The sequence below is a fragment of the Leuresthes tenuis genome, unplaced genomic scaffold, assembly GCF_036924035.1.
Source record: "Leuresthes tenuis unplaced genomic scaffold, fLeuTen1.0.hap1 SCAF_17, whole genome shotgun sequence".
Lineage (NCBI taxonomy): Eukaryota > Metazoa > Chordata > Actinopteri > Atheriniformes > Atherinopsidae > Leuresthes > Leuresthes tenuis.
In genome coordinates this window covers 19471456-19484092 of record NW_027325371.1, presented here as the reverse complement: position 1 = coordinate 19484092, position 12637 = coordinate 19471456, and the positions used below count along the sequence as shown (strand labels likewise).

At 39.6% G+C, this 12637-nt stretch overlaps 1 protein-coding gene across 1 annotated transcript; it reads right to left on the bottom strand.

Annotated features, from left to right (window-relative positions):
• Window positions 1–7676: 7676 nt before the first annotated feature.
• LOC140272995 (pleckstrin homology domain-containing family F member 2-like) lies at window positions 7677–9357 on the bottom strand. Its single transcript, XM_072368518.1, has 2 exons — window positions 9056–9357; window positions 7677–8306 (listed from the first exon to the last, which is right to left on the bottom strand). The coding sequence occupies exons 1-2, from the start codon at window positions 9297–9299 to the stop codon at window positions 7753–7755; spliced, it is 798 nt and encodes a 265-aa protein (XP_072224619.1). The 5' UTR covers window positions 9300–9357; the 3' UTR covers window positions 7677–7752.
• Between the last annotated feature and the right edge of the window lie 3280 nt (window positions 9358–12637).

Genomic DNA, 12637 nt, shown 5'->3' with positions numbered 1-12637 from the left:
CCATGTCTCACACTCACTGTATTGTAGGTTGGCTGTGACAGAATGTCCAACTCATTACACATCTGGTGATACCACTTGTGAGGCTGAGTGATGCATATTCCTACAGAAATATTAAATTACATTGCATCAAACCATAGTGTTGCCTTTCGCTGTGTAAAATTTGGAATTTTACGCCGAATTCAAATACCTCAGAGCTGTCATAAAGCCTATTTAAATTCAGTGTGGTCCCTTTTATCTCAGCTGGAAACGCTAATGCTATAAGTATCTGACACTGATTTGTTCACTTAATGTTTTCAATGAACACATTGTTATCATAACATTGTGTTATTGGTCAGTTTAAGCATATCTTGCCCATTTATCTTCGGAAAATATGACTTGAGGTTATCAATGCGTAATCATACTGAAAACTGATGACCTCCTCCTACACTGTACAGCTACAGCCACTCTGGGCTTGAATAACTTCTTTGGTATGTCAAGTTCTTGTTATTCCAATATGTTATTCAAGCAGTTCTGCCAGCTGCAAAACAGTCTCCTAAGAAAATAGCATTTTTGTGTTATGTCGTTTTCTTCACTGATGAGCGTTTAACTCTTGTAAGGATGCAAGAAGTCCTCAGCGAATGTGTTGTTTTCACAAAAATGGTCGAGTGAAACTCGACTTGCTGCTTCCGTATTTGGGTGTTTTAAATGATGCATCAGTGATACCAGCCGCATCCCACGAGCTTGGTCAGAGTTTCATCCCATCCACCTGCGAGTGACCTGAGCTGAGGTCCATCCTGCGTCAACGTGGAGAGCTGTGTTTGTTATATGTTTTGGATTTCACCACATTTTAAAGTTTAAACGGTGGGAATATTTAAGATATGAACAGTCAACCTGGTCAACAGCAACTAACATCGCAGAAATGACCTGATGAATACGCTCCCATAGTTTTTACTATGTCACAACCCTGATAGGTGCTAAAAGCACAATATAACAACGACAGTTTTCTGGTTTTGAATAAAATTTCCAACAGTATTGTTTGAATTCAAAGCACTCTACTTTTTAAATAAACTATCATCGTAGAATTTTTACTCCTTTTGTTTGTGAGATTTTGCACCATCAAGTGGGGCAACACCATATGCAATACCTTATTTTGCCAGCAGATGTCACCAATTCTGCGTCTTACAATTGCTCCGTTTCTTCAAACTCTGAAGTCAGTAGCAACGCTTGTTATCATAAATGAGTCTTTGCACTATTTGCCAACAGAGATGTTTAATTATTCGTAGCAACACTGAATCAGGCGCACATTCCCAAACGCTTTAGTGAACAACAGTGCATGTTTTAAAATGAGGGCTCCTCCATCCGCTCTGTCTCTTTGCCCTGAGTGGCTTAGTGTCCTTAACTCAAATTCAAGCATTGATCTGTGTGCATCCATCCACAGCAAAAGTCTGCCTGTCCTGAACAAATGAGCTGATATGAGCTACTGGTTCAGGTTATCTGCACCAATTCCTTTGTACTGTCTGGTTTGAGATCCCTTCGATGTGTCCATCAGTTAAGTTAATCAGGTAAGAGCGAGACAGCCATGTCTTAAGATAAGGCTGGAATATGTTTGTTCAGACATGAGGTATCTACTCTTCTCACTGTAATGAGAAGTTAGCAGAATGGCAATAAAGTTCTTTATGAATGCAAAGTTTTTATTATGTTGTGATAGAGCATCCTCTATTTCTGCAGCATCGCTGACAGGGCAGAGAAAGCAGTTCTTAGATAATACTCTGAAACAGTGGTCCAGACAGATGTAAATCATCAGACCCTTAAAGATAACTGAACAAATAGTCCATTCCAAACAAAAAGAGACAGAAAAAAAGATTGGTGAACAATGAACTGTGTTTACCAGATAGGAAAATAGATTTAATTTCCGTGTTCCTTCCGACAAGAGGACAAACTGGTTTGACACCAAAAAGATCAAAAGACATGACTAAGTGTTCCCGATCAAGGTTTGTTGTTGTTGTTTTTTTTTGCTTTTGAGAAACACTGTTGACACCAGGAAGGTGAAAGCTCAGATACTAGGTAGTTTTATAGGGGATTAACCACTCAACAGAAAACCTGTATTTAAATAAAAAAGCACCAGTTATTCCATTTCCCAGCTCTAATTGTTTGGTGCTCTGAGCAAAGAGGGCCATTTCCTTTAAAAGGTGCTTGAGCAAAAAAACCCAAAATTTATATGCACTTAAAGCCACACTACAGGCATTGCCGAGCACACGGCACGCAAACCTGTTTCTAAAAAAGATGGAGCACCGAGGAGCGTTTGACAGTAGGTCAAAGAACCATTTTGAATTTAAGTTCAAGAAAACATAAGAAAAAAATACCATTCACACAGGCACGTTTAGCCTTTTCTCATTTTCGCTTGACATAGTGCTCGACAGTTCGGAGCCTCCATTTCATGACACAGCAAATGTTTTCTGCGAGTGAGACCTGAGCGTGTTTACAGCATTGTTTTGAATTTTCTTGCTGAAAAAAATTGCAGAATTTCCAGTAATAAAAATTTTGCCTGGATGGCAGCATGTGTTGCACGAAAGCTTTGTGTTCATCATGCAGCATTAACGGTGCTTTCATGTGCACTAATGCACCCCATGCATGGAAGCTGGCTTTTGAATCGTCATGATATATAGCTGGATGATCCCTCTGCTTTTTGGCCCAAAGGATGTGAATTTCATGGTTTTAGGAAAAAGCAGGACAGATTCCCACTTTGCCTCAGTCCTTTTTAAAACGTGCCCAGGCCCAGAGAAAGCATCAAACTGGACCTGTGGGGGCAGTATTTGTGTTTGCTGGCAACTTTCCAGAAGTGTTCCTGAACATGCAATGATTTTCATTACATAAACTTGCCCGAGGGCCTGCAGATAACAGCTATTCAGTGTTGCTTTTCAGCTTTGTCTCCTTGCAAACAAAGATTCCTTTGAGGGTTTTGTAACTATAACCTGAGAAACTTGGAATCTGAAAAGAATGTTGCGACTTTGCATTGAAAAATGTTCACATGCTTGTGAAAGACTTGAGGGCAGAGTTCTTCATCTTGGACCGAGTGAATGTTGAAAGAGTTGAATCGTTGCCTCCAAAGTTGTGTTAGATTTGTTAGAGACTTTAATAGTAAATAGAGGCAAAATGCAGAAAATTGACAGTTTTAGTCTCACAGGCTCACATTTTGTCAAACATTTGGGAAATGTTGCTGTTGTTTTATCAGATATAAATTTGTTTTGTGAAACTATACGAACATTATGACCACACAAGTCAAGGAATATGAGAAATTAACCAACATCAAAGAGAATGAATCCTTTGCAATGAATCTTTGTTGATCAGTCACAGATGCAGTCTATAGAGGACTCTAATGCACTCCCTTGACCTCTCTAGACATGGTGTTAAGACATCTTTACATGCAGTCACTTTAAAGTGATTGTGTCAGACAGGGAGTCATTCCCAGAGGTCTCAGATGGCAGAAGGAACCGATGGTGGACAAAAGAACTAAACAGTTTAGTGATTGTTGGTGTGCCCTTGACCTTATCACTCTACTTGTGGATCAACTCAAAACAGATTAGGATGAGCTGGAGAAATTAACTGAAGAGAAACTTCAACAAAAGCCCCAGGCGACTAATTGCAAGACATCGGCAGATGGATCAGCTCCCCTCTGGCCATATAATTCTTGTTCCTAAGAATTATGTTAAAGATTTTGAGGTTAAAAATTTCTGAAGTATCTGTTTAAAGGAATTTTCTCAAAACAGCTAATCTACTTTGAACAACCGGAAAATGAACATTCCCAATCACCTGGTCCTACAGTACCGATTCAAAATAGGAAAACATTTGTCAAAGGACAAAGTACATTTGGGCCTCCTTCTAATCTAAATAAGTCTATTGATTATCTATTAATCACCGTAGGCTACTCGAACAAGATGCTGACAACTCTCTGAAAACAAAACAGAATAATGTAACCCACAAAAACTCAACCAGAGAAGCGGTAACTGCACTGAAAAACCAGGTATCGGATGACTTGATTATCATAAATCAAGCTAACAAACGAAGTGCCACTGGAGTTGTGAATAAAGTTGAAGATCGACAATGAGACTCATTATTATCAAGTCACAGGGGATCCAACTGACTCATTAAACAGTATTGTCCATAAAGCCATTGATTATCTTACACAGAACAGTGAAATTTCCAAAGTAGAATATGACACTCCCATAATTCCAACATTCACCAAAATGACCTAAAATCAGTTATAGTTACAGTTACAGGTCTCTTACCTCCAGTTTGTCAAACTTTGTAGATCATTTCATTAGCCCAATGGCAGAAAATCCTCCATCTTTTACAGAAGACACATAAAGAATATTGTAGAATCTGTAGACACTCTCTTTTATGGGGAGGAACTATGTTTAGTATTCTTTCATATGAAGGGCAAGTATACTTTTATATGATGGAGGCATCGAGACTTTGGAATATTGCCTCTTGGAATTGTTTTGGTTGATTGTAAAATACAACTACTGGATATTTCAAGGAACTCTTCTACTGTCAAAAATGTGGCAGAAAAAAGGTTTATATATGTGAATCATGGCTTCAATTAGAATGTATTTTTATGGATTTTTTGATGATGCATTCTTTTTTAAATTCTACAGTAAGTCAGTAATTTATCTCTAAGGCACATTTTGTCAGGCTGTAAGTAGTCTGTCACAAGGCTGGTATACGTGGCGACATAACCAAGTATTAAGAAGCTTAGCTGCAGGTATTGAAGATAAACGAAGGCAGGTAGATTTAGGAAGGTCTAAAGTGAAGAGAGTGGCAATTCAGTTTGTTCAAGAGGGGAAGAAAGTTAATAAGACAATAAGGCAGCTTAGAGGATGCTTGTGATTGGGAGCTGCAGGTAGATTTAGGAGGAAAGCTTGTTGTTCCCCAGGATATAGCCTCTTCAAACCTAAGGCCTGATATAGTCTTGTGGTCTAGGAGTAGAAAGATAGTCTATTTCATAGAGCTGACTGTTCCTTGGGAGGACTTAGTGGCAGAAGCATATGAAAGGAAAAAGCTTAGGTATGTGGAGTTGGAGGCAGAAGCAGAGCTGTGAGGATAGAAAGTTAGGATCTGTCCAGTGGAAGTAGAATGTAGAGGATGTGTTGCAAAGTCTGTTGTCTCATTGTTGAGGGAGTTGGGTGTAAGTGGACAGAGTGTGAGGAAAATAGTGAAGGAAGTGTCAGATGAGGCAGTAAAGTCCAGTCAGTGGATTTGGATTAGAAGAAGCAGTAGTAGCTGGGGGCCCAGCAGGGGGAGCACTTAGGGTAAACAGACTCTTGGGAGTAGCAAGGAAGAAATCCAGGATGTATTTAAGTGGAGGGTGTGGCCCATGTGAGCCTTTTGAAACCAGGTGGCCATTTCAGATGAGTTGGCCTGTGTGGCCTTGCTTTTTGCTGGCATTTTTAGCGATTGTAGGACTGTTTAGGTGAGTTTATCTGCTAGCATGTCTTGTCCTGCCTCCACCTCTGGCACCCTTTATACTTTCATTACCCCCTACCCAAACCAGGGTTTGAATCCCCACCCTGCTATGACTGGTGTGCAGTTGGTGAGAGGCTGGGGTAACTGATAATAATGCTGCTTGTGGAAGAAAAGATGGTTGTTGTGGACTGAGGAGCAGTGATGGCTGGCATTAGGGAAGAAACTCTGGGAGGGATCACTGTCTAGCCTCCTCGAGGTGTCGTGGGCCCAACTAGACGAAACACTGATGAAATGAGGTTCCCACCTGATGACCCCAATGGCATGTTGGCCAGCACTGCTCACTGGTCTATGTAGGGATTATAGGGATCAGGAGGTTCTTCATTAGGTTCTGAGCCAGTATTAGAAGGTTAATTGTTGAATTTGGGGAATTATCTGGGTCATTTTTAAAATAGATTTTTTTTTTGTAGCACAAGTTTACTTTGAATTATCACTTGTCCTTGTGGTAAATCTTATTTGGAGAAGACGAGTAAAGCATTGAATTTCTGAACAAAGAAGTGCCATTAAATGTAAATCAATGAATCTGTGTTGCAGCAGATTTTTTATTTCCTTACTTGGATGTTTTACTTGAGCAGGGAACACTACTGAATTCATTGTCTAAAAACTTTCTGAATACTTGGTGTGAACATAGATTTGGATTTGAGATATATTTTTTTTGTAATGCACCTCTTTGTCAGATAATTTACATCAAGCTGCTCGTGATGTTCAGTGAGACCCAATGTTTTAACTTTCCCTGTTGACCTGTTAGAAAACAGTACAGTTTTTTTTTTCCTGATTCTGATTGGATGCGTTTGGTAAAGGTATGTTTCTGTCATGGTCCCCTTGCCTTCTCAGGTGCTGATCCTCCCTCTGTCATTATGCGTGTGGGCGTGAGCACCAACTCTGTTAACTCCTCCCAGAAGCAGGCGTGGCTGCCTCAGTTTATTCTGCACATCGGACCATCATCATTCACCCTCTGCAGTATTTAACCTGGACTGTCCTTCCACTCATCACCTGATGGGTTATCTACTCTGTATGGTAGCGTGATCAAGGCTTCTGTAACCTTTGTAACTCGCTTACCCCCCCCCCCCAAAGGATCTCTTGTAAAATAAAGACACTTGCTACCAAATTTCTGTGTCCAGCATTTGAGTCTTTCGCACCCAAGTTGTGACAGTTTCCCATTTATTTTGATTAACTGAATGCGGCTACTCCTTTTTGGTTTGGGTGGTTTGTTTTCTTCACCCTGGTGTTGGAGAGTGATCATGTAATCACAAATACCTTTGTCTTACGAGCAGTGATCCAGACCAAGGCCTTGGGGCCAAAATATCAATCAAATCTTGAAAAGGCATCCCGATAACTTGATGACAAACTGATGAGGCGATTCATTTCTTTAGGGCAGGGAAGCATCGAAAGCATGCAGGGCAGGTGGCCAACAGAACTAGGGGAGAGAATAATTGCTTTAACCCGATCCATTTACTGAAGATAAAAATATTTTATAATATGAGCAAATGATGTGAAATTACAGCCTTGTTTTTAGAAAATATCCCCAAAGTATAGTATGCAAATACACCAGCATGTGTTGGATTCGTGGCATGACTTGTAAGCACGGTGCTTCCATCAGCACACTTTAATTCTCAAAAAACACAAGACAATTATTTTGCTTCACTTTATTGTTCACACATAATGAAGCAGCAAAAGAACAGCTGTGAAGTGCAAATCCTTTTTTCACACATGAACAGAATTTGATTTGAATCGCACAGAGGAGGTGAAGATGCAAATGTGTATTCAGAGAGAAGCTAATTCACAGGAGTTTCCCTAAACCAAGGAGTCAGCAGACTTTTTCACAGACGTTCTAAATTCTAATTTGCTGAATCAAACAAATCGATGGAAACCATTGAAGCTCACGTCCAGAGCCTCTCCTGCTGAACGAGCAAAGCTGCTTTGTACAAGTTAAAAATAGGTCCCTGTTGGCAGATATTGCACCAACCTTGCTGGTTGACAGTCTGTTTAACTCATTATTTCCCAAAATCCTACTCCTTACAGGGATTCTAATGCTATCCATGTTATCTCACTTAAGAGGCCAATGTCTCTTGTCATGGGCAACGAGACAAGGTGCGCAAGTCTGGTCTCTTTTCATACCACTTGAATGACTAATTATGAACTTTAATGTTTATACTGGAAAACTGACGCCTAAAAGATTGTTGGTGAATACAGCTTTAATGATGGACAACAGTTGTGTCTCAGAGACCAGAACGGGCTTGATAGAGTTAATGTTTATTCTTGCTCTGCTTGAGAAGTGTCCATAAGGCCCCAGGTGCCATTCAGGGTGTCCAGCCAGCTGCTGGCAGCGGGGCTATGTATTTTATCATCATCACTGGATGCTCCCCCATTGTCTTCCTCCCCAGTACTGCCTACCCTCAGGCGAGATTTCTCTTCTTCCTCAATCAGTTGGTGGCAACGTTTGCAGATCCTCTGCAGCTTGGTGGGGTGAATGTGATCAATGACCCCTCGCTTCTTGGAGCACTTATTGCACACCAGAAAGCCACACTTTCTGCAGTGGTGTCGACGGTTGGTGTTTGTGAACTTGCTAAGGCAGCGCAAGCACTTCTGGGCAGCCTGATCAGGAATCCAGGAAACGGCAAAGGTGGAGCACGGTTGGTGGCTGCCGTCCTGCAGCAGGCGGCGCTGGCAGTCATCAATGTGTTTCATCCAGGCCTGCTTTTCCTCGTATGACATGGCAGACACGTAAAAGGACTTGCTCGGTGTGCAGATCAACCATTGGTTCTCAAAGTCCACACCGTCCTCCATGTCCTCCTGCTTGATGTCCGCTGAAATGACATTAAAAAATAATATGGACACCCTGGTATGATCACAGAGCTTTACAAACAACCAACATGGAGGAGTTTTATGGTTGAAAATCTTCAGTCCCATAACTACTTTGAAATACTCATTCATTGAATTTGATTTAAAAAATGGCTTAAAACGTTTCATGCCTACACTGATGGTAGCCTATTACTGAAAAATCAGTGCTCAAAACAAAGCAATGACATTATAAGTTCATACAAGTCACAAACAGATGCACTGACTTGCTCAAAGGGATATTAAGCCCCACTACAGCTGATCTCTTAGTTCGAGGTTTATATGAAACTACTATGCTTAATGAAACTACTATGAACAAACCCAAATTTAATCAACATTTAACCACATTTAATCAATGCAAAAAAAAACTTTTCTTGGTTATCTATAATCATTTTGAAGAAGTTTGAAATAGTTGTAACAGTCTGGGGAAATCTGAACTGTGGTACTGCATTGGCATCTTAAAGCATTGGAGCATGAAACCACATCAGCATGCCAAGATACTAAAAGGGTAATTGAAGAAATGCATTTTAATTTTTTGTTGCTTTTGGGGAAAAATTATCTATTTTTCCACTCTTCAGTTAAGTTTCATGTTTCCATTTCAAGTAATGTTGATACAGTTCAGCATGATAACACCTGCATCATTGTCTCTCTCTGCCCAAAGCACATTTTCTCCTGATTAATGGAACGTTATGAGAAGATGAGCAGATGAGCTCCTCACCTAAAGGAATGATCTTCTGTTTTTTGTACCAGTGGCCGCTCACCAGGATGCTGCCATACACCAGGATATCATTGAAGAGGAAGAAGGCCTTCAGCTTACACTTCTTACGACACTGCTTCATCAGCGTGCCCTCTCCCATCAGAGTCCGACCCGAACAGCACAAGGTCTGCCCAGAAGGTCCAAAAGCATTCTGCACCGCCTGGATACGCTTATCGTTGTCCCTCTTAAATGTTAGCTGATCCATCACTGCGACCTAATGTCTGTTGCAGGGTTTGAGCTGCAGCTGCAGTGACAGCATTAAGGTTATAGTCCTTAATAATCCCTCCTTCTTGGTTACGTAGTGGGGGTTTCCAGGTGTAGACTTACAGCATGTGTTGTGTAAGGAAAAAAAAAACCCAGAGAAGTAGAGCTGCATTACCCAATCTGTGCTGAATAACTGGTTTTATCATGCAAGGCTTGAGGAGAGGCTTCGATGATGCTTGGAGCTGAAAATAGAAAGTTTGAAACTGTTTTGTTGCATTGAACACATTCATTGGGACTTGATCTGATTGAAAAGAAGAAAAAAACTCCAGTTTATTGCAAACCATTATATAAAAATCTTGAATTTGAACGTTTTGTTGACATTCTGAGTAAAAGCTGTTGGCTAGAAATGCCAATCCTAAACTCTGCCGAGTTTCATAGAAACTCACTCTGTGGTCGGTGAAATATTTAAGCAAGAGCGACAGACAACAGGCTGTTCCCACAGCTGAACATGTAAGGTCTGTGTGCATCTCGCAAACTCAGTCCCACCTTTGTTCTGTGAGCAAGTAAAATTGACTTCAAAAGATATGAATTAAATCAAAAATGTTAAAAAAGAAAAAAGATGAGATGTTTGTATTCAGAAACCTTTGATGACAGGATGTCATATTTGGTGTGAGAGGAAGCTTTGAAATTGGATAAAATAATATGTCAAAAATGGAGGATCAAAGCAATCAATGATAGAAATAAATGAACTCTCGTAACATACTGACCGAAAAGAGTTAATGTTTCAAAATCAGAAAGTGTTGCGAAGTTGCTCAATCAGCTGCCAGATAAAAAGACAAGACCTACATCACGTGGCTGGATGCCTCTAGCCTGTGTTGGCACTCACAAGTCATATTTGTCAAGAGGCATCTTTGGTTTTAATGCAGGTAAAAGCCATTCACTGCAGCTATAAATACAGTAAGAGCACTAATCAGGTAAATCAACCAGACACAAACAAAAGGATTTTGGTGAGTAAATCAACTACTCTTCTCTGGAAACAATGATTCTGTTGTTCAAATCTCCGCAGCAACCTCAAGGGGAAACCTGAGAGTAGTGATGAAAGATGTTCTTGTTTACTTTCCAATAAGGAAACACTTTTGAAATAGTTAACAAGTTGCATAAAACTGGTATTAGTACAAAACTAAAGCTTTCGATCATATTACTAACTTTGATAAAAATATGACATGACTTATAAGATACATTAATAAATCACTGATAATTCTCCAACATACCACACACTTTAAGTAGAAAAACTGCTGCATTTTGCAACTTCTTGTACAAGGCAATCATGATAAAAAATGCATCTTTATTCTTCTGGAGCACAAAATGCATCCGCTGGAAATAACTCTTATGCTTATAGAGTCTTAGAGAATCACTAACCGACTGCAGCAGGTCTCTGGATAAGGTTCTCATGTGGCTTCTTGCATTGGAGGATGGCACAGTGAACTGTGCTCACAGACAATGATTTCTGGAAGAAAAAAACTCCAGTTTATTGCAAACCATTATATAAAAATCTTGAATTTGAACGTTTTGTTGACATTCTGAGTAAAAGCTGTTGGCTAGAAATGCCAATCCTAAACTCTGCCGAGTTTCATAGAAACTCACTCTGTGGTCGGTGAAATATTTAAGCAAGAGCGACAGACAACAGGCTGTTCCCACAGCTGAACATGTAAGGTCTGTGTGCATCTCGCAAACTCAGTCCCACCTTTGTTCTGTGAGCAAGTAAAATTGACTTCAAAAGATATGAATTAAATCAAAAATGTTAAAAAAGAAAAAAGATGAGATGTTTGTATTCAGAAACCTTTGATGACAGGATGTCATATTTGGTGTGAGAGGAAGCTTTGAAATTGGATAAAATAATATGTCAAAAATGGAGGATCAAAGCAATCAATGATAGAAATAAATGAACTCTCGTAACATACTGACCGAAAAGAGTTAATGTTTCAAAATCAGAAAGTGTTGCGAAGTTGCTCAATCAGCTGCCAGATAAAAAGACAAGACCTACATCACGTGGCTGGATGCCTCTAGCCTGTGTTGGCACTCACAAGTCATATTTGTCAAGAGGCATCTTTGGTTTTAATGCAGGTAAAAGCCATTCACTGCAGCTATAAATACAGTAAGAGCACTAATCAGGTAAATCAACCAGACACAAACAAAAGGATTTTGGTGAGTAAATCAACTACTCTTCTCTGGAAACAATGATTCTGTTGTTCAAATCTCCGCAGCAACCTCAAGGGGAAACCTGAGAGTAGTGATGAAAGATGTTCTTGTTTACTTTCCAATAAGGAAACACTTTTGAAATAGTTAACAAGTTGCATAAAACTGGTATTAGTACAAAACTAAAGCTTTCGATCATATTACTAACTTTGATAAAAATATGACATGACTTATAAGATGCATTAATAAATCACTGATAATTCTCCAACATACCACACACTTTAAGTAGAAAAACTGCTGCATTTTGCAACTTCTTGTACAAGGCAATCATGATAAAAAATGCATCTTTATTCTTCTGGAGCACAAAATGCATCCGCTGGAAATAACTCTTATGCTTATAGAGTCTTAGAGAATCACTAACCGACTGCAGCAGGTCTCTGGATAAGGTTCTCATGTGGCTTCTTGCATTGGAGGATGGCACAGTGAACTGTGCTCACAGACAATGATTTCTGGAAGTGTTCCTGAGCCCATGCAGTGATTTCCATGATAGGACCACGTCCGCTGTCAGAGGGCCCAAACATCACAGGCATATAATACTGATTTTTAGTCCCTTGTGTGCAGAGATGTCTCCAGTAACTTATAATCTTTTGATGACATTATTTACCGTCAATGATGAAAGATTCAAAGGTCACAATTTCACGTTGAGGAACATTACTTCTCAATGTGTTGATGCAGTTTTTTTTAGATTGCTGAACCCCTGCCCATCTTTACTTCTAACTTTAACCTAATTAATTGCAACATGTTCCTCCAGCTGTTTTTATTTTAGTACCACTCATGTTTGCAACCTTTTGTTGCCTCATCTCAACTTTGCTGCCATCTAATTCAAGATTCGAGTGAATATTTTCCATGAAATGGTAAAATATCTCATATCTTTTCGTATTTAATGTGTCTTTGGGGGGGTATAAGGGGGATAAAAAAAAACAGCACTGTGTGTAATTTTCAAATGTTTGCATTTTGTTTTTGGACAATCTATTTATATTTTACACATTATCCAGTTTTCACCTGAAAGTCCATTTCTGTATTTACTGGTACAGAAATGAAACTCTTATTTCTCAGTGAGAAAAATGAGTGTTTCCAAACCAT